The 27,291-nt window shown below is 36.7% G+C and overlaps 1 protein-coding gene across 7 annotated transcripts in view; it reads right to left on the reverse strand.

Annotated features, from left to right (window-relative positions):
- The window catches only part of nisch (nischarin), a 37,518-nt gene that overhangs the window by 2,782 nt on the left and 7,445 nt on the right, over nucleotides 1-27,291 (reverse strand). The window contains exons 2-20 of one of the 7 annotated variants that reach the window (XM_016991586.2): nucleotides 25,973-26,056; nucleotides 22,734-22,916; nucleotides 21,492-21,540; nucleotides 19,999-20,162; nucleotides 18,337-18,432; nucleotides 16,850-16,945; nucleotides 15,399-15,551; nucleotides 15,059-15,127; nucleotides 12,420-12,605; nucleotides 11,173-11,301; nucleotides 10,674-10,787; nucleotides 9,258-9,366; nucleotides 5,860-5,978; nucleotides 5,015-5,070; nucleotides 3,413-4,744; nucleotides 2,929-3,103; nucleotides 2,282-2,435; nucleotides 674-739; nucleotides 39-200 (exon numbers count right to left, since the gene is read on the reverse strand). In XM_016991586.2, coding sequence (XP_016847075.2) covers nucleotides 39-200; nucleotides 674-739; nucleotides 2,282-2,435; nucleotides 2,929-3,103; nucleotides 3,413-4,744; nucleotides 5,015-5,070; nucleotides 5,860-5,978; nucleotides 9,258-9,366; nucleotides 10,674-10,787; nucleotides 11,173-11,301; nucleotides 12,420-12,605; nucleotides 15,059-15,127; nucleotides 15,399-15,551; nucleotides 16,850-16,945; nucleotides 18,337-18,432; nucleotides 19,999-20,162; nucleotides 21,492-21,540; nucleotides 22,734-22,916; nucleotides 25,973-26,056 — 3,496 coding nt within the window. Of the gene's footprint in view, nucleotides 1-38; nucleotides 201-673; nucleotides 806-2,281; nucleotides 2,436-2,928; nucleotides 3,104-3,412; nucleotides 4,745-5,014; nucleotides 5,071-5,859; nucleotides 5,979-9,249; nucleotides 9,367-10,673; nucleotides 10,788-11,172; nucleotides 11,302-12,419; nucleotides 12,606-15,058; nucleotides 15,128-15,398; nucleotides 15,552-16,849; nucleotides 16,946-18,336; nucleotides 18,433-19,998; nucleotides 20,163-21,491; nucleotides 21,541-22,733; nucleotides 22,917-25,972; nucleotides 26,057-27,291 lie in introns of those variants that run through there. The other 6 variants (XM_008105143.3, XM_008105142.3, XR_010002655.1 and 3 more) reach the window with 6 other exon arrangements.

Raw genomic sequence — 27,291 nt, forward strand, 5'->3', positions numbered from 1 at the left:
GTGATTTAAAGGCCTGAAATATTTCTAGATTGTTTTACCTGTATTTTTCTTTCCAAATTCGGAGTAGAAGTCCTTATCTACTGGCTCTGGAGATGGTGTCCTTGCCAGTAATGAGAGCACAGCCATGAGATGCTGGATAAAGTCATGAGTGCTGTAACTGTCTCTGGTGAGGCAAGTTAATATATGTTCAGCTGAACGACCTGAAAAGAAGACAGAACCAAAGTTGTTTCTGGTTCTCCCATAACACTGCTTTGGATTTTTCAATGGAGACCATTTTTCAGTAACTTTTTGTGAAATGCTTACATCAGAAGCATGTGCAATGTCACACAGAAAAAAAATTACCCAAAAAACAAGAACAAAACATTACAAAGATTAAAATAACATCCAAATTCTAGTCAATATCTCTACTAAAACTTCTCAAGATAATAAAGAGATTCAAGATCTGAGACTTATGTTTGTGCTAAAAAAAATTCAAGAAGTATTTTGAAAATGTGTAGTAGGGAAATTGAATGTAGCGCCTCATATGATAAAAATGTTTATTAAGCATTATCACAAAGTACATTGTAATTAACTCTATAAGCACGAATAAATAAATTGATTCAACAAATAATGAAGTCTGATGGTAGAAGGGGAACACAAAACAGAAAAGATGAGGAAATACCTATTTACTTACCAGCAAGTCGAAAATATTGATCAAAAAGTCCAATGTTTACTGAGTGCAGATCATTCAATTTCAGAACTAGGCAGCAAGAGAGGTAGAAAGAACTGAATTCACAGTCAAGGAGGCCTTTGTTCCCAAAACCTGCTGTTTAAAGAATATTCGTATAAAGCTATGGTTTTCTTCAAGAGATCTGAGGGGTGTTTTCACATCTCAAAAAGTCACAGTTCACCATTTCATTCTGTAACTTAAATCAAAAGTTTCTACTAAAGACAGAACAAGTTATACATTAAGCTAAGTGATATGGGCTCCAAAGTCTGTATTTACAGAGATAAAACTTACAAAATTTCACATTAGACATGTATCTGTACTGGGAGAATCCACAGAAAGATGGTCCTTTCTCAACCTTCCCCATAGTTTCATCCAGTCTCCTTCCTATTTATTTCTGATCCATAGAGGTGGTTGGGGGGATGTTTAGTCAGTCATATGGGACGGATTGTGTAAACACAGGCAGAAATACGAATGCTACCATTGCCTGCCAGCCAATTCCTCCTTGCATGTGCCTTCTCATATTTGCATTCATCTTCTGAAATCTTGCTGCCACATAGTAATACTGCTACAAAACTGTATTATTTATTTATTTATTTTATTTAATACATTTCTATTCTGCCCTTCTCACCCCGAAGGGGACTCAGGGCGGAGCACAACATATATACAACAAGCTCTCCATGCCGGGACATAAAATAATTGTAAATATACACAAACATTATAATCAGTTATATCTATTTTAAAATCATCTATTTAAACCAACTCAGGACACCATGTTGGCTCCGGTTAGTGGAGTAGGTTTCCTATTATTGTTGCCTCATTGCACTGCCTAAGGCTTGGTCCCACAGCCAGGTTTTTACCATCTCTCTAAAGGACAGGAAGGGGGGGGGGCTGATCTAATCTCCCCAAGAAGGAAGTTCCATAGCCGGGGGGGGGGGGGGGGGCAATAACTAAGAAAGCCCTTCTCTTGTCCCTGCCAAATGTGCCTGTGACGGTGGTGGGACTGAAAGCAGGGCCTCCCCAAAAGATCTTAGTCTTCGCAGTGGTTTGTAAAGGGAGATGCGTTCTGACAGATAAACTGGGCTGGGGCTGTTTAGGGCTTTACAGGCCAAAGCCAGCACTTTGAATTATGCCCGGTAGCAAACAGGCAGCCAGTGGAGCTGACGTAACATGGGAGTTGTGTGCTCCCTGTATGCCGCCCCAGTTATTAACCTGGCTGCCTCTTGTTGGACTATTTGTAGCTTCCGGACAGTCTTCAAAGGCAACCCCACATAGAGCGCATTGCGGTAGTCTATCCTGGATGTAATGAGAGCATGGACCATCGAGGCCAAGTCTGACTTTCTAACTGAAAACCTATTCAACAATGAAGCAGGTAACAATGGCCTTTTAAAATCTTCTGTGCCTAGTGCCATTTTCTGTGTTTCCACAAACTGACAATACATACCAGGAACAGAATTATAGTTACTCTTTTAATAAATGTGCATCTTCACAGTAAGTGATCTGTTTTGAGCAAAAAAAATCTGCCTGTCCTCACAAATATTATTAAAAGCCACAAACAAGCTTTTCTTATCTTACCTAACTGATGCTCATTAGAATGACTCACAGAATTATCCAACAAGAAGTAAATAGCTTTAGTTGAAAGTAGCACACAAGCTGTCACTTCCATATCAGGTGCTTTATAAAAAAGAACAGATGACCACATGAGATATCTTAGCTCTTCATTTTCCACCTACAATACAGACAATGCAATTAATCAGCTATTTTAGCATAACTTTATATTTCGCCTTCTTTTGTGACTTGCCTGTTATAATTCATTTTTTATATATCTCATAGTTAAACTTATATTTCCACCACAAAGAATCTCTCTTTGGTAATACTGTTGTCCCTGTGAGCTCTCAAGTTCCACACTTATGTATCTATGAAAGTAATAATGATTTACATAAGTGTGTTGAGAAGTTCTTAAAAACCCAATTGTAAATATCACACATTTATTCTCAACAAGGACATATTTGCAGCTATCCTATAAATTCCATTCAAATAAAACAGTCTAGTGCAGCACCACAATTTAGTACTAAGAATAGTAAAATTAGGATACCAGCATGATATCTCTTTCCATAAAAACGTGTCAGTCTTTAAAATACAATTTTGCTTAAAACAAATCAACATGCTCTCTTCTGGAATCCTACATCTGGAAAAACCCATCTGTATTCCTTATGAAATACCTCAGCAATGCTGTTGTGGAAAAATTCCATAATGGATTTCCCCTTTAGCCCAGCGACATATTGGAGAGACGATGAAATCAGAAGGTGCACAGGTATCTGGTTCTCTTCAGTGATTTTCTTCAGCAGAAATTCAGATGGATATAGAGATGAGAAGGGCAGGTGAGGCTTACAATAGCTGGAAAAAAGATGAATTCACACTATCAGCAGGAAACATAAATGAAACACAAGTAAAAGCCAAAGAAGAAAGTATCAACACCTATAATTTTGTATTTTCACATATTTCTAAATATATCTTAAATTCTATTTAGGTTTTCATAAATATTAGTTAAGGTATTTCTGACTAGAACTCACTTCCACAGCTACTGCCCTAATGTAAAATTGTACAGCATGGTTCAAAGGAAGCAAAAGGACCAGACTCAAAATTTACAGCCCACCAAGTTCCTCACTGTCACTGTATGCTTTGAAAAGAAATACATATCCTCACCTTGAAGCCTGGTTGTGCCTTGTGGAAGCCAAGAGAGAATTTCTTGCTGGCTCTACATTGCTGGAAGCTTTGAAAACAATTATTGTTTTGATGTCTTGCAGAAGTGTCCTCAGAAGACTATAGACTCTCAGAAAATGGAACTTCTCATGAGGAAGAACAAATACTGCTGTGACCAATCTATAGCCAATGAGTAATTCTAGCACATGTCCATCTGAAAATGAACCTTCCTGCTGAACAGAATGGCTGGTGGGATGCAAAAGAACCGAAGCCAGGGGGATCCTACTCATTTTGAAAATGCTCCTTGCATTTTCAGAGTCTATGTGTTTTCCAGGCAGTACATTAAAATCAACGTGAACTATGTGCAGGTGCTGCGGGGTTAGAAATATCCAACAGGGATGGAACATGCAGTGGCTTTCTCCAGTGAACTTGTGGAACGCTGAATAAAGTGCAGAACTTGTACCATGTTTAGAAAAAGTTTTGTCATTGCTGGCCATGTCTGGCTGGCATAGGACCTTTTGAGCATCAGTGTTATTATGGCAGAAAATATAAGCTGGGAAACACCCTTTTATTTCCGTGTTTTCAGATGAAATGTGATAAAACCCCATCAGCTGGTAAACAAATTCCTGCAAACTTGCTTTGCCACAGTGCAGTAAGGAACTTGCTAAAGGAGGTCTGCAGCACTGAGAGCATGACCTATGTAAACAGGAATAGAAATCTTGCAGGTTCTGAGAGTCTGAGACAATAAATAAACTTGTGTCGCCATTATTTACTTTGAGTGTCAAACAAATTTCTGGTATCAAGAAGCCAAATTCTGTAAGATCTGAATATGGAAAACACACTACTAATTTCAAGGCAGAAAGAATATGTTGGCAGTTTCCTTTTGAATCTTGGGGAATTTCAAACACAGCTACCACACTACCAGTCAAAACCAGACAGGAAGCAAACTGCTTGAGTCCTTTATGAACCTGAATACAAAAACTCCACAGGATTTTGACTATGTCATGATGCTCTGCTTTTGTGCTATCCAACGCTACAGACACAATGTCCGGAGTAGGGCTGAACTCAAACACATGGTCTCCTTCATGAAGTCCCATTTCAAAATAGCCATCTTCTGTATCTACTGCTCTGGAATCACTCAAACAGTTCCCTGTATTTTGGATCCGAGTTTCCATTGAAAAAGAAGGTGCGTTTTCCATAGCCTCTGCTATCAATGCAGAGAGATGTTGCACAAAGTCCTGATTTGTGGCAGTGTACGACATACAAACGAAAGGTAGGATCACGGTATTAAAGTGGTTATGCAAGGCATCAGATTCCTCGTCTGAACGGTCCGAACTTGGAAAGAAAAGAAAGGAGAATGATGTTAATCCAATTGAAAAATCATGATCCTCATTTCAAAGACTCATTCTAGTGTCACTAAGTACTGTTGCAGTGAGGATGCACACATCCACCTTCATATTAGATGTTTACAGCATAGGCCCAAATCCAATGCAGGATTAAGCATTCTCAAACACATTTCTGTCTTCTTTTTAAAGAACAATCTCTTTCAGGTACAAGTTTTAAATTCAGGTCATTTTACCAAATAAAATAAAACATCTCACTCACCACATATGAGGGGCATTTTCATAGCTGCTAGAAAACTCCAACTGGGAAGCAGGTACCTTCAAAGAAAATAATATCATGATAGGTAAGTTGAAACAAGCTTGACTGGAACCTGGATAATCACTTTTCAAAAAAGTGATTCATTCGAGTTAGTCATTTCACTATCTCAAAAGTAATCTGTTAATATTACTCATTGGGATGCTAAAAAGTAATTCACTTGTTATAGCTTTCCCTTACTTTATTTTGACAGAGACTGTCAAAGAATGGATAGCATAAAATCTAAAAAAAATCCTCACAAAGTATTTCTACAATGCCCTCATCTCAAGACATCAGTGTTTGTTCTGAATGATGATTTTGTGCCTCTAAACATCATATAAGCTTCATTCATCTGTTGATGCATAATGTAAAGAGAAGCAACCCCCAACTGTTCCTATTGTAATGTAACAGGTAGCATGCTGGTTACAATCAATAAAGTCAGGGCTCCTAAAGCTTCCTGATTTAGTATTATGCCTAAACATGGCCAGTAAGAGATCTCTTTGGATTAAGAGATAGAAGCCAAAGCTCAAGAAAAGGAAGAGTGAGATTCATCAAACATGGCACACTTTCTGTTATGCCATTCTTGTACCTGTGTTTTCCCTCTAAGTACAATATGATTACAAATCCAATACATCTGAAATGTCACCCAGCATAATGAAAGCTGTATTAAATTTCCCCATTTACTCAGGCGAAACCTTATCCCACTCTTCACAGACCTAGCATTCACCAAATATCTGAACTGGTTCCCGATACTCACAAATCCCTCTTTAAAAGCACAACCAGAACATCATTCAATTGAAATATACTATTACCTGATTTCTACTTCTTGGATCTGATGTCTCAGAGAATCTTTGGGTAACTGTATGGCTTTTAGGAGTCAAACTACTTGATGAAAAACTGCTGGCTAGGGCTGTTTTCCTATAAGTTATTTCTAGAACAGATAAGAAACAGATCTTGAACATCACTGACCTAACATCAAACACATATAACTTTAGACTATATCTAATATGAACTGTGACTCTACTTTAAACTATGTTTCAAGTAGTCCAACAATGTTAGATTGCAGCTGAATTTAATTCCTACTTTATATCATCCTATGCTTAATAACTTACAATAAATACAACCAAAATATATCCTTCCAGTGTGATTTATCTAACAGGAAGTAACTAAGCATTCCTGTTTAGTTACTTACTATTTCAAGGAATACTCAAGCAACTGGCAATTCTGAGTTTTATCAACACCTGTCCAAGATTCTGTAGTTATGTTCAAATCTACACTTGTATGCAGATCCCATTCCTCCATCACCAAAATAAATGGGGAAACCTGCATGACCCTGAAATACGTATGAAATTTGGAATGGAATGTAAATTGTTTCAGAATGGCCATATTAGGAATTTCATTGTCATTCAGCTTCAAAAGGGAGACAGAAGCAAGTAGTTTAAAGGTTCCATTTGCCTTCACTGTTTTTTCCAGCGTGAAAGATCACAATACCAGCTCTGTAGCTGGATCTATATTGTCTTATCTATTTGGGAGCTTGCCAGAATTAGGATCCTGTGGGTGATTAGCTTTTATTAATTGCTCTACTGTTCCTCATGGCTGGAGAACAGTAGAAGAGGCAAAAATGTATGTTGCCACACAGGGAGGACTTCTGTGGGTAAATATCCTCCTCTGGTCCCATCCCCATTGTGAGGTTTGCAGACTCCTTGGAACAGCTTCTCAGATTATAAGATTGCAGCCTAACCTTGGCCTGGATCTTTTGACCCAAATCGGGATCTTAATATTATTGTGTATATTGACTTTTATGACTGTTTTTAATCATGTTGAAGTTTTACTGCTCGGTTTAATGTTTTATCTGATTTGTGCTGTCGTGTCTGGGCATGGCCCCATGTAAGCCGCCCCGAGTCCCTCCGGGGAGATGGGGCGGGATATAAGAATAAAATTATTATTATTATTATTATTATTATTATTAACTGGGTGTAGTTTTTGCTTTTATCTCTTCCTTTTCTGCCTTCCTCTATATTTTCAATTCTTCAAATCTAAACCTAAGACACACAGAACTGCTTAAAATTAGAAATCAAGCATTTTTAGCTAGGAGTGTTTTTATAATAATTTTAGCTAAGTAACTACATGAGATCATGCTTCATAACAGCAAAGTAAAAAGAAGCCTGTTCAAATTAAGTTTACTCATTAATTAAGTGGGATTTGGTAGATTTAAGAGCACATTTATTTAGGTCAGAAATGGTGATGGTGATCCAGAGTGGGATACTCCAGACCAGGGTTACAATGGTCTGCATGGCCAGTTCCCAATCTGGCTTGGGGGGGGGGGGAAGCTGGATGGCAGCTCCACTGCATGCCCCCAAGCCAGTCCAGTGGCTCAGTGGTGTCCACATGACCCCCACCCATATCTTACTCCCAAAGTTCTAGGCTTTGTGGTGCCCAGTAAGAAAATGGCATTGATCACTGCTCAGTGTCTGCCACAACAATAGAATGATGCAACAGGAAGGAGAGAAGAGGCAACACTCCCTTCTCCCCCCTCCCCCCCAATTCACTTTGTTACTCTGGCTTGTGTCACTCTAGGCACCAAGCAACAAACACCACCATTTTCATGCCTGGTGGACACCACAAAGTCCAAAACAATGGGGCATGGTAGAAAATTTCCCTGACCCCTGCTCAAGTCCAGAGACAGTTGGTAATGTGAACAGCTGTAAATACTACCTGAATAAGAAGCAGCACAACTTTTATACCTGCCCAAAAAATGGATGAGCTCCAGAATTCAAGGAAGCTCTGAACTACCCAGTGACTTTTGCTAAAGCGGTTCCAGGCTGCATTAAGCAGGCTTGGCCCACAATAATCAGAATCAGCTATCTGAATAATTCAGCTACTTCTAAGCCAGTTCACCCCCCATTTTGGTGAATGGGTCTCTGTGTTAGATAGCAGATTACTTAATTCACTTAGAGACAAATCTCACTGTATTCAAGTAGTACTTATTCTCTAGGAAGTACGTTTGCAATGTAACTAATAAAGTCCTATTTATTAATTTAACTTTTTGATTTTATATTAGCATGCAGCTAAAGTAGATATTAATTTTTAAATATCTATTTTGAAATTAATTTGAAAATATGTCAACATCATACACCACTAATTCTTCAGCTGAAGCAGCTTGTGTTGTCCTTGTGGTATTGGCTACAAAGCAACGTCATTTATCAAATTCTAGTAACCCGCTGAAAGTTAACAAACTGAGGAAGTTGAACCATCATTTGTGCTTTCTGCTTCCTGTACAGATATTTAATTCTGTCCAGTGAATTTGTCCAGTGAATTTGACATGATTATAGTTGTATGGAAAGAGGGATTCTGGCACTATATCTGAAAAAACAAACAAGCCCTAAGGCCCCCAAGTTCTGACTATTTCTATGCAGCAATCTTTTCCATAGTTAGACCAGTTCAAACTTGTTCCTCCTCAGAATGGATTTCCAGGAATTTAGAAATGGAACTTTCTGCTCGCTGCTGAGCAAACTAACTGGAGTCATTGGGAACTGAAGATTCGACTCTAGACATATAACATACATTGGCTCTGCCAATGACATGTGTTCTCCTTGAAATGAAAAGTTGTGTATATGCATTTCAGTAATCATCAGCATGGCCTTGAATTTCTGCCATACCAGTATATGGGAAACTGTAAAACCAACCACATTAAAAAGCAAAAACATGTAATTTAGGGATAATAACCATTTGGCTGGTAGATGATAGAAAGCAAAGATCAAAAGGTTAGAGAAGCAGCAACACAAAAAGCAAGAGGTAAGTTTTCCATACAAAATGTCTTGCACATATAATCAACAGCTTTCTATATTAACACTATTATCTTTCTCAAAAAAGTACTCTTGAGACAACCTTAAGGTTTGCTAGAAGAGACTGCAAATTTTTGCTGTTTCCCAAACAAAGGTTAAACATTCTGCTCTACACGCAACTGATCCCTAATCTCTATGAAAGATAAGGGCAGACTTTAATTGAATTATATAAATATGTAACACATATAAGTATATCTGCTTGTACTGAAAGCTATAGGCTGGTCTAAAAATCAATAATTTGTCTTTGTGTGCCTAAACAAGTTACTGAACCTCATTCCTATATAGACAAATTCATGTATATCAATGCAGCCTACAAAGGCAGAACCAAGAGGCCCAGCCCAGCAGCATGATACATACATGATTACCTTGATTGGAGCTGACAGGACGAGGCAGAGAAGGAGAGGAAGGATGTACAGAAAAAGAAGAACAGTTTGATTTTGAACTGGCAGCAGAAAGCTTGGAATCTTCAGTGATCTGAGAAATAAAAACGGAAAGGCTAGGAACAAAGTTCATGAAGCATCTCTATCCTGAATGGAAACAAGGATAATTTATTTTCAAGAAGGCATTGCATGCACACCAGTAGAGGGTTGTTTTGAAATTCTCTGATGTTACAAAACTTATTTTAAAAGATATGAAATATTGACAATGTTGCATAATTTGTGCTTAAGAGAAATGGAACAGATTAAAAATATGAATGCAAAGCTGTGTTTCAATATTTTAACTGACTTCAATATACATAAAAAGACATGGTTAAACAAATAAACTAAAAATCACATTTTTTGTTTCCATGAACCCATCATTCAACAAGTTGTACCCTTATATGCAGACCATATTTTACATCCAGTTTTTACCTAGATGTGCATGGACCAAAGCCATATTTTATTTTTTAAGGTTTTTTGTTTGGTTTTTGCACATGGAGATGTACATGTCCCTTTACTCCACTCTCTGGTACAATTATCTTTCAATCAATCCCAGCTTCCAATTGATAGCCACATCTAGACAGACTGGTTTTAATCTTAAACACACTTTAGGATTTGCTTACATGACATGCTTGCAGTAGCACCTGATTAGGAGAGGAGAGAGGTTAAAATACGAAAACATGCTCTGGTCTTACTCCTGAATGAAGTCAGTTAAAATCAAAGGGTCTAAATGTGAATTTTTATACGGGCACTACATCCAGTGAGATAGTGTTGAAATTTGCCTCTTGGCGAAATAACAGTCAAACAAATCCTACTGAATAATAATAATAAAACTTTATTTATACCCCACCACCATCTCCCAATAGGGACTCGGGGCGGCTTACAAAATAGCACACGATGGTGCCAGACAACACATAAAATACAGTACATCAACATCAGTAACACGGCAATTTACAAAAAACCACAACATACAGAAATTAACAAAAGCACAATTCAAATTATATAAAATGATCAGTAAAACGTGGCAGTAGCCTAGCCACTAATTTAAAAGGGGGCAGCGCAATCAATTTAACATCCCAGTTGTGAACCAATTAGAATGTCAACATTAAAGTGCCAAAGTAACAAGCAATCAGTTAGCTAATGCCTTAAACATTATCAAAGGCCTGCTTGAAAAGCCACATTTTAACTCTCTCCGAAAGTGTTGCAATGTGGGGGCTTGCCTACATTCCCTGGGGAGGGCGATCCAAAGCCGGGGGGGCTACCAACGAGAAGGCCCTCTCCCTCGTCCCCACCAATCACACTTGAGATGGGTTTTAGAAATGAGTTTCAGAAATGAATCTACATATTGACTTATGATGTCACCTTCTTGTCAGAGTTATTCATTCTGCACTTCACATCTTTTGCTTTCTGTATAGCCTTCAGCACTTCTACTGTGTCCAGTTCTTTTTCGGTAGTTACAGTATTATCCAAACAGACCTGAAGAACAGCAAGAAAACGATAATTAACCCTCAAGAGGACAAAAAGACTGAATCTCATAAACTCATCCTGAAAATGTTAGTCCAGGCAAGAGCTGAAATCATGTAGTATTTAAAGATTAACCATACATTTAGAACCAACACAAAATGCATCTTAATTTAAAATTTATTTTTGTCACTTGAAACAATATATGCTGACCAAGCTGCTTTTATACAAGCATAGGTGAATTTCCATCAAACAAAAACCTGAGCTGTACCCACTAAACTAAAGCCCTACCCTTTTTATAGAGAGCAACTATACAGTTTAAATGAAACTGCTATATCCACAAAGTGTGTTTTCTATGGAAGTGAAATGCTGCAAGGTAAGTAAATATCAAATACTTTACCTCTGATGCTCTGTCACCAAACTGAGCTAGCACTTTTGTCCTGTAATCAGGAATAATGCTCAAGGGATTGTTGGATAAGACAACTTTTTCCAAACAGGGAAGGCCTCCAATATTTCTTATTTCATCAATCTGAAAAAACAAACATACACTAATCAGTCTCAAAAAGGACAACGTATTTTAGCTTATCATGTACTTTCTGAGTTTACTAACTTATGGCAAAGCTATCATGAGATTTTCCTGACTAAATTTATTCAGATGAAGCCTGCCATTGCCTACCTAAGGCGGAGAGAGTGTGGCCTCACCAAGATCACCCAGTGGTTTTCCATGGCTGTTCTGGCATTTACCCCCTCCATTTCCCTTTTTTATTTCCTCATCAGGGTTTCTTGAGGGAAAATTCAACAGGTGGTGGACATTGGACTAGCCCCCTCCCCCTAACCCTCATTCATGTACAGGCTGTCCCCAAGCTACAAACAAGAGAGGTCCTGTAGGTTTGTTCTTAAGTTGAATTTGTATGTAAACAGGTGCATTTTAAAGTGTAACTCCAGCCAAAAATTTATATATTTTTAGCTTTGGATAGCATAGGAAAGGCTTAACACCTCTTTGCAGTTTGTTTTGCTGTCTGTGTCCCTTTTCAAGAGATTCACCTCACTTTCTGTCCCTGTGAGAATTGGATTTTGAAAAATTTGGCTTGTTATGGAAACAGGATTTGATGATAAAAGTTTCAAGTGGAGACACCTTTTCCCCATGATAACTCTTCCAGGAGTGAATTTCCCTTCCTAGGTGTAGATTTCTCTCATTTCCTGTTGCCTCACCCCTGTCCTTAACTATGAGATGTTTAAGTTGAATGTTTGTAACTCGGGGACTGTCTGTATATGCAAATATAGGTATTCAAAAAATAAAAAGACAAAGATCTGAAATCCAAAAAAAAAGTGAGATCACAAGCATTTTCACTAAGTTAGACTCAACCTATACCACACAAAAACACCATTCTTAAATGGAATCCAAAAATAGTCACAAGTCTAAGAGAATGAACAGAAACCAGGTTACACAATTAACAGTATGAAGGCAGCTTCTAATCCAAAGTATGCTAAATTCTAAGTACGCCTGGGGTTCTAAACATACTGAATAGTGGTGATTTTTTAATTCAGTAACACAAACGTTGAACTCCAAAATGTACCAAAAAAGTAAGAGAAATGTGCTTCTTAGTAAAATCAGCTATACATATATCAAACTGTTCTGTATAATACCTGATCTATTTTATTGTTGCTGAGATCGAGGTTAACTAATGAGTAGAGTTTGTTGAGGCCACAAAGTCTTTCCAAATGATTCCCTGCTAAATTCAGAGTTTTAATGTTCCCAATTTTTGTATGAATGCCTTCCAATGTTGTAAGCTTATTGTAGGACAGATCCAGATGAATGAGGTTGTAGAGATGCTATAATGGAAAAGGGCAAATTATTTATTAGAATACATATCATGCATTGTATTGACACCTTCTTAAAGTTGTACGTCACAGATAATAATCAACACCCCTGAGCACTTCTTGTATGAGAGATACCACTATGCTTTCAAAACTGCATTTAGAGATTGTGTTCCTGAATTTTTAAAAGCATTCTTGATCCTATACCGGCTGAGTCAGTTTGTTAAGAGAATAGGGACTAGTGGCAGAATGGGTTTGCTATGCTTCATGCGAACCAGTGAGAACTCCTCAAATCTTCTCCAGGGAAATACATAGGAATGAACAGCTGTGTGCATAAGGGGATGAGGGAACAGATGCTGAAGCCTAGAATTAGGCATAATGGAGCTGTGTTTGCCACTTCTTTCCCTCTGAGACCAGGGCAGTGGCAGACAGGATGGCAGGAAGACCTTTTATTTGCTTATGAGCCTAGGCATGCTGGAGCTGTGCCTATCTCTTCTTCTCTACATCCAAGAATACATCATGTATTCTGAACATGTCTGAGGATGGTTGCAGTGCTAAATTTGGAGGTACAGGTATTCCAGTAACAGTCCGCAAAGCTGCACGCCTTCAACCAATCTGCAGACAGCTATTGTCCTGAATCAACAAATCACTTTGTGCAATTTTAATATGTACAGGAACAGATATTTTGTAAAACTAGGGGGGTCTTAGTTCAAGACCAAGCACTTCCCCCTAAATATTTTGCATTTCAATGGAGACAGCTTACAATATACTCTGGTTAGGAAAATTCATTTCCCTTCCATCTCCTATAACAGATCCTGGTCAGTTGAGGAAATAGGGAATACTGAGGGGGTGGTAGATGGCATCCTTACTTCTACTAATCAAATGTAACTGGTGTTTTGACCCTGCAAGGGGATAAACAGTGGAGGATGTGAACGCTGCTTCCTCCCACTTTCCCTGAACTTATCATATAGGCAGGAAACATCTGTATTGAGTTGGTAACTGTATGCAGTGGAATACAGTTAAGATCTGTTGTATCTATGTGTTCTTGTTCTATTTGCCTTCTGTTTTCTCTTGGATTAGTCTCAGAATATCCTATCACATTTTATCATTTTTAACACTCCCAGACTGTCCTCATCTTTTGCTAAAGATCCATAGAGAGTTCTGCTTATACTTCATTTTAGAGGTTACTCTGTCTTATCTATTCCAGATGTTCTGCTCTCTTATCATGCTTCTCATATATTTAATTAAAAATAACTATATAAAAATAACCTGGATTTTTGTTCACATCTTGTATTAACATGGAAAAATAAGCTAAACACTAAGAAGAGAAAGTGCAGAATTCAACATGTGTGGTAAAAGTAGTGAGATATGAAAAGGACTCTTAGTTTATAAACAGCTCAAAATGCAAACAGATATATCTGTTAGTGTGTTTTTTTGTTCTGTTTTGCTTTGCTTTGAGGATTCTAAAGGACAAAAATACCAGGAGGTTAAGAAAGAACGGGAAAAAAACCTGATGAGATTTTTCAAGTTTTGGTTATCTCTAAGTCACAGATCCATCTCCTCAACATCATAACCCCTTTTATTTATTTAAGGAATTTTAAAACTGCCTCTCTGAACAAAGTACCATTCTTAATATATAGTTTCCATCTTTTTGTTCATACTATTGTTGTCACCAGTATTACATTAATGAGTGGTCTTGAAAAATTCCTGAATCACTTCTTTATGACACTGTTTGTGTATGTGTGTATTCATGTTTAAACATTGTGAGCAAAAAAGAAATCTGGATGTGTCAATCTCTAGTAGCCTGGCTACCTTTGTTAAGTCTGCTTTTTTGACTTTAGAACACTAAGAAAGTTAACTGTTGTAAGAAATCTTAGGACAGAGTTAAAAGATCCTTAGCAGAACTGGATTTTATTATTCCATTATCCTTTTAGTCTCAAATGCCCCTTTCATCCAATACTCAAACGGTAATCTACCTTTTACCTGGATTCAAGGCTTCTATCTTTCTCTCCCCAATTTAAATGAAGCTTTTATGATATATATTTCAAATTTCTAATCTCAGAAACACTTGATAACAGCTATTCTACAACAAAGGCAAGTGCCTGCTGAGCAGGCCACATTTTAAAAATCTTGTTATCAATCTCTCCCTCTTTCAAACTACTAGAGTGGGTGGATAAATTTGGCTCACTTTGCATACCAACATTATTGAATGAATTGCTGACAATGAAAATAAATAATAGTCTCAGACAAGAACATAGAATTCAGGCAACTGAAAGAGACTCCACCATATTATTTTAAGAGAGCTTCAAGACAATTAATGTTACTGACAATACCTAGGGAAGAGATCTTAACACTTGAGACCTTTTCAAAGTTAGTGACAACAATGAAAGCAATCTCAAAGTATAAGCAGTATGTTTAAGAGAAAGGAAATGCACACACAATTCCATCAGCCAAAATACAAAACAAACCTGTAGGTTCTCTACTAGAGGTACATCATTGTGGCTTAAATCCAAAAATTCAATCTTCGGCATTAGTTTCTAAAAAAAGGAAGAAGGCTGTATTAGTCTGATCAAGAGGCAAGTCATAATTCAACTTACTATGCTGTTAAATACTGTGGAAAGAGTTCAAAAGTTCATATTTCAAATAGGAGGCCAGAGGCCCCAATGCAAACCCATTCTAAAAATCTAGACAGAGTCATAAGCAGAGATATTCAAAATCTTTAATATATTCAAGGATGCCTAACTTCAGTAGTTAAATATCCCACCCCACCATTCAAAGTCCATTTGAAGACATGTTATGAGATCTTACCACAGAGTCGTCAATTCGAGCTATACTATTGTGACTCATATCTAAGGTTGTTAAGGTTCTCCAAATTGGGATAATTGCTGTCACAGGACAACTTGAAGGTGCACCTTCTGGCTCCCACTGGTCAAAATCATAAGCCTCAGGCACTAGGATTTCCTGTTGAAAATCATATACAGGAAAATTTTGAGATTATTTTTTGTTCCCTCCCCAAATACATTTTCAATCTGTAAACCCCTCTCTAAAGAATTATCAAATGCAAAAAATGTTTAATATTCAGGTGAAAAATTACTTTCTTCAAACTAAGCCCGATTTGTCTCACAAGCACTATCACACTCTGCTTGGGCTTGCATAAGTTCTCTGCTACTGCACTTACTGGACACAGAGTTGGTTTAAAGAGTTTGACTAAAATATGTAAATAGCATAATTCATACTGCCTGCCTCTCAAATGATCTATAAATGTGATTGGCTACGATATTCACGCCCTCCTCCGTAGGTTAAATAAATAAATACAGAAGAGTCTCACTTATCTAACATAAACAGACTGGCAGAACACTGGATAAGCAAAAATGTTGGATAATAAGGAGGGATTAAGGAAAAGCCTATTAAACGTCGAATTACATTATGATTTTACAAATTAAGCACCAAAACATCATGTTTTACAAGTTTGCCACTTGTTTGGGAGTGTAACTACACTTGTGTTGTTGGGTGTGTTGGCCCGCTGCATGTTGCTGTCTACAGAAACAGCTGTGGATCTGGGTGGGAGGCAGATTGCGTTGGATAATGCAGAACATTGGATAAACGAAGGTTGGATAAGCGAGACTCTACTGTAAAACAAATAGATTAATCTCCGAGTGCAAAAAAATCATAATGTGATTTATAGAACCTCCCATTTTGAACATGTGTGAAGCATTTATTTGGCTTGAAATAATTGATGTCAATGTAGATATTAAACCAGTAAGTAATATTTAAGGAGAAATCCAGTGGTAAGCCTCAACTGGAGCAGGTCCACTGAATCAGTGGGAATTTGGTAAGCCAACACTTAGCAGGGTTCCATTGATTAAACAGGTGTAGTACTTTAATTGAAAAAAACTAGTTTTAGACCCTACATTTTTAAAAGAAAAGAGCTGTAAAACTGAGGAACTCAATATGAAATGAGTAATGATATAATTCTATCACGAAGTCCTCCCTGCCATAAGCCACTAACCTGTTTTTCCTCCTCCTTCCCAAACTCTTCCATCTTCACTTAATTCCCATGCTCAAGCTTCTTTATTCATTGTATCAGACAGAATAAAAGAGCTAGCAAGATACCTGGTAACATCCCAGTATGACAAAGTGATACTACTCTTGGAATTGTCTTTCTTACATACCTCATGATTTACCACAACCTGCATAAAATGCAAGATAATTATTGTTTGGCATACATTACTTGCAAATGGTTAACATTTCTGTCTTACCATCATGGAAGTTGCTGAAAACTGAACACTCAATGTTGCTAAAGTGTGCTTTGAAGATGTCAGCCCTTTAATAAGCTTTGCACCACAGTGATTTATCTGTTTTGAAAAAGGAACTAAAATGAGCAGCAACACTGGAAAACGTCATTTCTATTTAGGCTTTATGCAAGCAGATGACACAATTATGGCTACAAGGCAGGCATTTTGCAAGCTTGTCAAGGTAAATAATTGTGAAAAATGTCCCTGACTTCCAATTGTTTTCTAATTTTAAAAACCAGACCAGAGAGAGATAGGAAGAAAGAAAGAGACAATTTTTTTTACAACAATTCTATTGCAGTTGTATTGGTTGCTCTTCTTATCACTGACAAACAAGGAAGACTGACATCTACACAATGCAAATATTCTATCTTGTGTAAATGTTTATGCTGGCTTTGGGTGCTAAAATATTATGAAATAGTATTGCTCCTACACCCATAACACCTCTGTGGACACAAAGCATTTTTATATCACATAATACATTGGGATTCTCACTGAGATCTGAAAATACTCCAGGATTAAAACATGGTGGAATTTTTGAAAATCTTCCTGGACGAGGGTTTGTATAACTAGTATGACACTATTCTCTCAGGACAAAGTCTTTGCAATATTTGTCTAAAATTCCCTTCTCTGAATTATACCTAGAAAGAATACACAATAGATCCCATTACAAACAACTGTATTATATCAAATAAGGAAAATAGACAAAAGCTGAAGTATTATCTGTGGTATGAAAACATACAAAAATAATGGTTTTCATTCAAACAGAAGGGTTCATTTTCTTTATGGAGTTCCACCCTCTTCCATTTATCTATAGGGATCCCCCCAATCATCAGCTTTCTAAAGGGCTGAAGCAAAATGGGAAATCAGTAAAAACAGACTCTCTACATTTTCATTCGTAAAAACACCTCATGAACAATTATCCATTCTAGTCAGCCTGGATCCAAGGCAAAATTTAGTATGCTGTCTTCAGTAGGCATTGTGTACTTTAAGTTGTTTATGTTTTAAAAGCAGCATTTTAATTAAAGGTATATTTTAATGCTTTTTAAACTTTTGTACTCTTTATTGTTTTAGACATTTTATTTTTATTTAATTTGTAAGAGTTTTTAGTCCCATTTGGGAGGAAAGTGGGATATAGATCAAATCAATAATAAATAAACTATAAATTATATTTGTGATTTAGAAGAGAATGATCTGAGAACTACAGCTGAATTACAACTCACAAATGAAAAGCTGAGAAAGACCACTGCCTGGAGAACTCCTGTAGCCAGAGTAGACACTGACCGTCAAGACACATTGTGATATGTGAAGGATTCTAGAGTCCCATTTGAGACTAAAGCAGCTTGACATGTTTACATGATATTGGAAAGCAATGCTAAATACAAAATAAGTATTTGAAGCATCTGTACTACAGCAATTTACAGAAGACTATATATAGAGTTCTTGAAATATACCTGTATCTGATGAAGAGACTTAAATATTGATAGGTCAAAAGGCAAAAGATGTTCCTGAATGTTACTGGTCCCAAAAGGTCCACCTGTGCCAGTTACCTGAAAAGAAACATTAAAGAAATACTAAATATACAAGGAGTATTAATGTGCAGAATAGACATCTATTTCTCACATGAAGATCTAGAAATCATTAGAAGTGCTTTACTGGCAAATAAAAAAATAAACATTTCTTTTACTGTTCATAGTGTCTAAACACAATGAAGTTCAGTGTTTGAGAGCACAAATGTAAAATGCAATCCATTTAAGAGAACTAAACAGAGGCTGCCACCTTGTGCTTATATACTAAATTACAGGGAATCAAAAGAGATTTTAAAAAGTGATCAGTTTTAATATTTTTTAAAAAGATTTTAACGACCTTGAGATCTACAGATAATACAGAACAATTATTCTACATGTGCTCAATACAAACACTTTTGTAGGATTTTGGTGGTAAATTTCAAATCCATTGATTCTAATAGCCAGTCCACATGCATGATAGTCCTCCTGATATCACCTCAGCCATTTCCGTGCTGTGATGATGGCCTTCCAGCAAACATCTCCATATGTGAGCACTGTGTCAATTATAGGGGAATATTTGGATTACCTCTTGCATTGAAGCACACAAGCACACCTAAATAATCAGAACTAAACTAAATAGGAGACTCTGCTATCAGACAATGAAAAAACACGTTAGACATTTATACAATCTCTCAATAAAATAGGAAAGACAAGCGAGGAAAGGTAATTTTTTAACACAACATATCCCTTAATAAAAAACTTAATCATCAGACTTTTGGAAAGAAAAAAAAGGTATAAAGGAAAGTCATAAACATAAATTGTAAACGCGTGTCCATTGTTTGTGTATTTTAATATGTACTTTATAGAGATACGTTTTAATATGTGTATTTGTGGTGTTTTTGCTGTGCTTATGCATTTTAATTGTTCTGTAACCTGCCTTGAGTCATGAGGAGAGGCGGGTAAGAAATAAAATAATAATAGTAATAATAATAATAATATAATTAAAATTAACAGCTACAATGAGGCTTGTAAAATATACCTATGTCTGTTCATTTGTTAGTTCAGTTATTGTGTCTGTAGGTATCTGTTCGATTGGTGTATTTGTTTCTGATTAGTTTTGTATTTTAAGTATTAGTAAGTTTGCTGTGTAGTTTAAGCATGATATACAATTTCTACCTTTTTTGTATTATTGCTTTTGATCTCTTCTCTCTCTTTTATTTTGCAAAAAACTAGGGGATTTATAAGTCAAAATTTCTGAAAGGAGGAATGGATAGATCTAGCTGTAACCCAAAATGGAGTTTCATGCTTAAACTAGATTGCCTTTGAACATCATTTCCTGTCTTTGTGTTGATGGTATAGATTCAATTTTAATGTACTGTAAAGAGATGTTTTTTCTTAACTTTTATGGTTTAATGTCTATACTTATTGATTTTACTTGTTTATTTATATGGCACTGAATTGTTGCCAATTTGTAAGCCGCTTCGAGTCCCCTTTGGGGTAAGAAGGGCAGGGTATAAATATAGTAAATAAATAAATAAATAAATAAATATTTTTATTTTCTCCCTAGTACTAACAAGCAACTTTCATATTTACATTAAAACATTGTACCTTTAAATATTTGAGTCTACATGCAAAATCCAGAATATGTCCAAGATCACTTTTGGCATCCCCATTTGCACACGTTGGCTTTCCCTGACGCAGCTGCTGAGTAATAGCATATAGCTGCAAAGGTCTAATGTTAAAGACCTCACCAGCCATAAGCAACTGTTCTCCTGAAAAACAAGCAGTACAGATTTGGCAAACATTCATCAATATTATTGAGACAACAATGAGACAGACAAGAAATTGTATATACATTTATAAGTAAAGAAAATATTAAAGCTAACAAATACATAAAATTCTAAAAAGAACCTGAGTAATGTAACTAGGAGATTCAATTAGCATTTCAATATTGTATATGGAATTCCTTCACAGCAATCTATTTGCCTACTGCAATTTTAGATAAATGTCAAAACACCCCTTGAAAATTTTCTGCAATTTTTATGTTCAGCAGGAGTTGTGCTATCTTTTAACAGGACTGTTCCTAATAGGCCACTTCATACCAACTAAAATGCTTTGTGATGTGCAGACTGCTGCTGAATGAGATTCACTTAATACACTAAACTAAATTATATGTTTTCTGTAGTTAGCAACATCTTTTACAGTTTGATTTCAAATTTATCTATTGAGAGCAAGCCACAGTGAATAAGAAAACTTTATTACTAGGATAGTGCCAGATTACACCAAAAAATCTTAGATTGTACCTCTATCTGCAGGTACTGTCACCTATGTCATTAACCTCATGAAAAACAATCTGCAGAAGCATATCTGCATCAGTCGGGGATGGGAGGCAAGGTTTCTTACCTGCAGTTAATTAGGGCTGCTGGACATGTAACATTTAGATGCATTCAGCACTTTCAGGAAAAAGTGCTTCAGCCAGTGCACCAGCCCTGAATCGCATCAGTCTCAATCAAAGAAGAGGTGAGAATGACATCCTCCTTTAGCAACTCTCATATGCCAAACAAAAATGGAGGGGCAGAGCCCAGCTATTTTTTCTAATGCCTGCTGAGCCCTGTAAAGAGGGTAATCAGAAAAACTGCTTGGATCACAACACAAGTGATTCTCTCAACCCCTTACTCCCAAAATTGCCTGGCTTCAGCAAGCATGCTTTTTTAAAAAACAGCAAAGCTTGGCATTATCTAATCTTCTTCAATCCAGGGAGTGTGCAAGCAGAGCTGCTGGAACTGCTGCATATCTTCCCTATCTCCTCCTTCCCTGACAAAAAGCAGGAGTGGGTAGGTGGGTGGATGTGAACATTTGGCAGGGTGGGTGAGTGTGCCAGTACTGATAAGTGACTATAAGCAGCTTCTACTCCTTATAAAAAAGGGGGCTCATGGGGTGGAAGTAGCAAGTTGTGGGACCATTTTTGCGTTTTACCCTTTTGGCCACTGACTTGTAACCCACATTGTTGCCACCCTAGAAAGCCCTTCAGCTGAATAGCAGAGCAGATACATTTTAAATAAACACTAGAAAATGTGTAGTGTTTCAATAAATTTCAGTACCTTTATGAAAGAGTTCTTCAGCCAACGCAGCTGTGATTCCAATGATTTCCTGCACACAAGTCATCGAGACAAAACATTATCCTGCTACTTTTTAAAAATATAAGACATTAATCACAACATGTGACATAACATTAATAGGATCCAAAATACAGACAGTACAGTGTTGTGTGTGTGGGGCGGGGAGGGGAGAATAGCTATCAATACTGATGTACTGTTGCCCCCCTCTCTTGTTGTTAGATTTTGTTCAAATGTAGATATTTTCCCCAGTTCCAGGGGTGGTATGTCTGACTGGCCAACTCAGAATCAATTTCAGGGACTTCTGGATAGGCTGTGACTTGCAGGAATTTGAATCATGTACAATAATGGCGATAGAAACAATATCAACAGAAAGCCCTATGAGAATGCTATAACATCTGGAAAGCATATGGTTGTAAACCACACAATATACTCAAAACCAAGATTAGAAACATTACATATCTATGTGCTAACTTCAATAATTAGATGTAAAATACTGAATACCATAATTATGGAAGAGTTTTTTTCCAACTTCTTACTTTCATGTATTATTTTTCCAAACAACCTTACTTTTCAGGAGAGCCCTATAATTTAGTCAGCAAATGCAAACAATTCTGGCAATAGAGGAGAATTGCAGTGCGCAAATTCTGTTCATGTACAGAACTGGAGAAATATTTAAGTTAGCATCACATTTAACCACTCATCTATGTACTAAAGGCAACCAGGAATTCTACAAAGGTGAATGCATGGCACATAAGCAGAGGCTGGTGAAAGTGAGAGTTTAGAAAAGGCTCTGTTTTAATAGCTCACACAACTTTTCGGCAAGCAGTAGCAGCCAAATCATCTTCGGTACTCTATGGCCTGTACAGAAGGACACTAGGATGATGAAGTAAGGAAGTTGTACCCATTTTTCTAGCCTTATTGACCTCTATGACTGATTTGCAGTAGGCAACACTACTTCCAATATGTTCAAGCATAGATATTCAGTGGCCCAGTGAGAGGACAAGTGGGGCTTTATGGCTCCTCCTCAACCATTACTAAGCATTTATTTTTCTCTTTCTTTGTACTTGCTTGCCTTTTACTCAGAAACCTCTTTCCTGCTTTGTGAGTGAGAATCAAGCAAGTAATTTTTTAACAGGGTGACGGCAGGAGGTTTGTGGGTTTGGTTTCTGTCATTAGGCAGATGGAGTCCTTGTTAGCATCATAGTCAGTATAGAATATACTTACATATAAGTGAAAATGTAAGAACTGAGACAATACTTTGGGTGCAACTAATGGAAATGTAACAAGAAGAGTCTGTAGATATACTTCCAACTCCTTTTGTCTTTTTTCCACCAAGCTTTTAGAATTTTTGCCGATAATCTTCTTAGGAGGCAATAGATTTTTATCAATTTTCTTCTCAGAAACAAGCTGTAAAAGGTAAAACAGCTGAGTTAATGAATAAATGTGAGCACTGAAAAAAACAAAGTACCAGATGCTCATGCTAAGTAAAAAAAAACCAATGTGACAAAATTTTTGGTTGCAGCATATAAAACATTTTAAATCATTACAACTGGTTTGCTGCCATCTACTGAAAAGCATCTCCTTAGCCAGGTGTTCTTCATCAAGGAGAATCAGTATTTCAAAGGGACCAAGTATCCTGTGTATAGTTGGAAACTTCAAAATTCAGACTACTTCATTGGATATAATTTGTTTCTACAGTAGAGTCTCACTTATACAACACTTGCTTATCCAACGTTCTGGATTATTCAACGCATTTTTGTAGTCAATGTTTTCAATACATCATGATATTTTGGTGCTAAATTTGTAAATACAGTAATTACTACATAGCATTAATGTGTATTGAACTACTTTTTTCTGTCAAATTTGTTGTATAACATGATGTTTTGGTGCTTAATTTGTAAAATCATAACCTAATTTAATGTTTAATAGGCTTTTCCTTAATCTCTCCTTATTATCCAACATATTCACTTATCCAACGTTCTGCCGGCCCGTTTACATTGGATAAGCGAGACTCTACTGTATTTAGATAATCTGTCTGTACATTACATTTTAGTTTCAAATACACAACTGTAGTTGGCCTCAAGTTTCTCTCTGCTCATTGAAATAACCTATTCAAGTCTTTTATCAATGGTTTGAATGCAGACCGATTTGATTTGAAACATAAGACCAGACTGTCATATTGTTTGTACGTGACATCCTTGAATTTCAAATGAAAAACATAAATAGTACCAGTCTCACTGTCATAAATTTCAGATAACTGACACTGTATTTCCTGTCTGGCACTTATCATCTGCCTTGTGCTCACAATGAGTTCCCACATAGACTCACATCCGTCATTAGTTTTACATAGTCCTTAATCAGAAATGGTACTCTGATGCACAAGGAGTGTCCTTACTATTTCAATCACATCAGCAAAGTAACTGTAAAATTTTCTCCCAACTGCTTTCTGATGTAATATAAGAAGTATTAGGCCATATGAGTAACAATGAAACTTCATATGCCTTCCTCACAAAGGACTCTGCTATTTTTCATTTATGGCAGGGGTCCTTAAACTTTTTAACATAGGGCCAGTTTATGGTCCCTCAATCTCTTTAAGACCTGGACTCTTGTTTGAAAAAAACATAAATGAATTCCAATGCACACTGAACATATCTTATTTGTAGTGCAAACAAACATGGATATGGCAATATATAAAATGAAGAGCAATTTTAACCAACACAAACTTACCAGTATTTCAATGGGAAATGTCGGCCTGCTTTTGGCAGATGAGATAGTCAAGTAAATAAGCATTGTTGTTGTTGTGTGCCTTCAAGTGGTTTCAGACTTTGGGGGACCCTAAGTCTAAAGTTTAAGGTGGGGGGGCAAGTAGATTACCTCAGGGGGCTTCATCCGGCTCGTGGGCCATAGTTTGGGGACCCTGATCTACAGTATCTCTTTTACCATAGTGTCTCCTTCCCATAGCATAAACACCCTTTCTTCTGTCATAAAATTCAAAATCTCAATACAATTTATGTTCTCATAACTATTTTATAATTTGATTGACATTCCGTTGGATTAAAATAATTGTGTTAAAATTTCCCAATTCATTTTCCAGAACTTGCCTTTAGAATATTAATAAAGACTGTATTTCATTTACCACATCCTTTTTAATTAATTAATGCTAATCAGTTAGCTCATTTACATGTTTCAAATTTATATTGGAAGTGCCTGGTTTGAAATTAATTCCATCACTCTGTGCTCTCTTAAGTTGTTCTACATTATAACCTGGCACTTGAATACATTGCTCTATACCTAGTATCTGCTTTTGCTAATCTACTCACTTGCATTGCCACATCTTAAAACATTGTTTTTAAGAACTGCATAAATTAAAGCATCATTGTTTTACTATGCAGGTATTCCCTAAGTTTTCTCTGTCTTTAACATGTCTCTACAGTATGCACCTATCAACACAAGTCCTGATCATGCCTGGTTTGGAGGAGTTCTGCTACCAAGGAATCCCCTTCAAATCATGCTTTTCAAAATAACACCCTAAAGTGACAGAGCTCACTGTGGGATCTGCTTTCATCTTTGTGTCTCCCCTTTTTCTTTTTCTTTTCTTGCTGACTTACAGTTGTGGGATTTTTTTTACCTCAGAGTTCTTTTTTCTTTCTCTCCATTCCAGATTTAATACAAGCTTATTCTTTAAAAATTGCCTGACTTGCTTTTTGCTAGATGATAGAAATAGTCTCCTTAAATGCATTTTCCTTTCCTTCTAAGAGACACATGGACTGGTGGCCATCTGAGTGGTATTTTTCTTTATTTTACCATGGCCCTTGATCTCTAGCTCCATCATCAAGGAAATGTTTTTGTCTCTCCCCTCCATATCTACTTAAAATCTATCTTCTCACTTAACATTTTGTCTTAAATTTGATGTAGAAGGGCAAACATGTCTAATGTTTGCAGTCTGGCAGAAAAGAAAAAAATGCTGTTAGAGAGGGAAAACTGGACAACAGTTGCAACAGAAAAGAATGTGAACTCCTGCCTTTTCTAGCTCCTTCAAAAGTATTAAACCCAATTGCAGGCAGTTGCTCTCCTATGACATCCGAATAATGTCTCTGTACAATTTAACTAGAAGGTCTTGCTTTCTGATAGTAATGGGATTCTTTGAATAAAGCCATATGTACAAAAATAGGTTAGAGGAAATTAATGAAAAATAATGCTGTAAATCTTATGTTTAATATGTGTGGCTAACATTATATCTAATCTGCCTTAAAGACAAAATTGATCTTATATTAGTCTAAAAGACTTCTGAACCTGCATCGGATGGAGGCTGTTTCATTACAAACATCCTGAAATTTTTAAAATTACAGTACATGAAGCAAGCCAATATTTTGGGCTAAAAAAGGAACATTTTCTACAAAAGAAATATCCAAATGAGTAACATTTCAGCCAATGTTTTAAGATGCTGATTTTAGGATATTTACCTTTTCATGCAGGTCATGGAAGTCACTATATCGATGTTTGACTATCCAATGATGGCTCCCAACGCTCACCTGGATTATATACACCTAAATGAAAACACAAACCTTTAACAATTCAAGAAACTCAAGGTGGCTATTGTGTCCATACTTACAAGATCGCTTCAATGTCTGTTTTAGAGATACTAAAACCAGTATATAATCATATTCAGAACATTGCAACAATTAAACGAGAACTACAAAGGCTACTAAAGGAAACGCTGTCTTACTATTCATGAACAGAATATCCAAATTCACACTTCTGAGTTTGACACAAGTACAGGATGACCAAATGACAAGAACAAGCAAAGAACACTACGACCAGTCTCTAGCTAGCTATATGTAGCGACCACTTCCTGCCATGATCTGAATCACCCATTTTCTCAGAAAGTTTTTGTAAAAGAGAACTTTGTTTGAAGCCTATAATAAGCTAGACAACAAGATGGTAACATAACAGTATCAAACAACTGCATAAGCAACTATAAGATGATGCAATAACCTCCAAATAATCTAGAATTATACTGATGTAAAAAAAAAAGGGGGGGGGGGGAGTAGAACAACAGTTTTATACCTTCCAGAAATAATCTGTACAATAACTTGCAACATACCAGTAAGTTCTTGTTACGTTTCCCTCACATGTTTCCTCTGAACAGTTCAAGGCATAATTTATCTCCCTATTTTCACCCTTACAACATGAGTACACTACAACAGCTGTACTAACAGTGCACTGTGGATCACTGCTTAACTTCAGCATACTGACAATTTGAAACAATCCTGCAACTCTCACATAGGGTTTGGCTGCACATGTGAGAATTCATATGACTGTGCTAGTCCCAGCATAATTCTCTCATGCCCACAAAAGCACTTTCTTCTATCTACTAAAGAGAGATGATTTTTACTAATTGCCCAATCCTCACAGTCCTTTAGGCCACCCATAAATTGTCTTTCCAAAATATTCTGAGCAAAACTTCACTCAGATACTAATGTTACTGGAGGACGGAAATTTGACTCTAATTCATTATGCGAGAAAGAACCTGTATTTCAGAAAATATCTTGCCAAGCTACAATGCTAATGCAGTCCCTTTTGCATTTAGTGCAACCTAAATGCAAGTTGGCTAACATACCATAGTAGGTAAAAAAAAAAAAAAGACCAGTAGAAGAATAATAATGCCTCGATCAGATCAGAGAGATGGGGAACAAACCCGACGTTCAGGGCAGTACCACCTTCTCCCTAGGTATCTTAAGATGACAACATCTCCTCTGCCTCAATGCATCCCACGGTTGCT

Source organism: Anolis carolinensis, chromosome 2 (assembly GCF_035594765.1).
Source record: "Anolis carolinensis isolate JA03-04 chromosome 2, rAnoCar3.1.pri, whole genome shotgun sequence".
Classification (NCBI taxonomy): domain Eukaryota; kingdom Metazoa; phylum Chordata; class Lepidosauria; order Squamata; family Dactyloidae; genus Anolis; species Anolis carolinensis.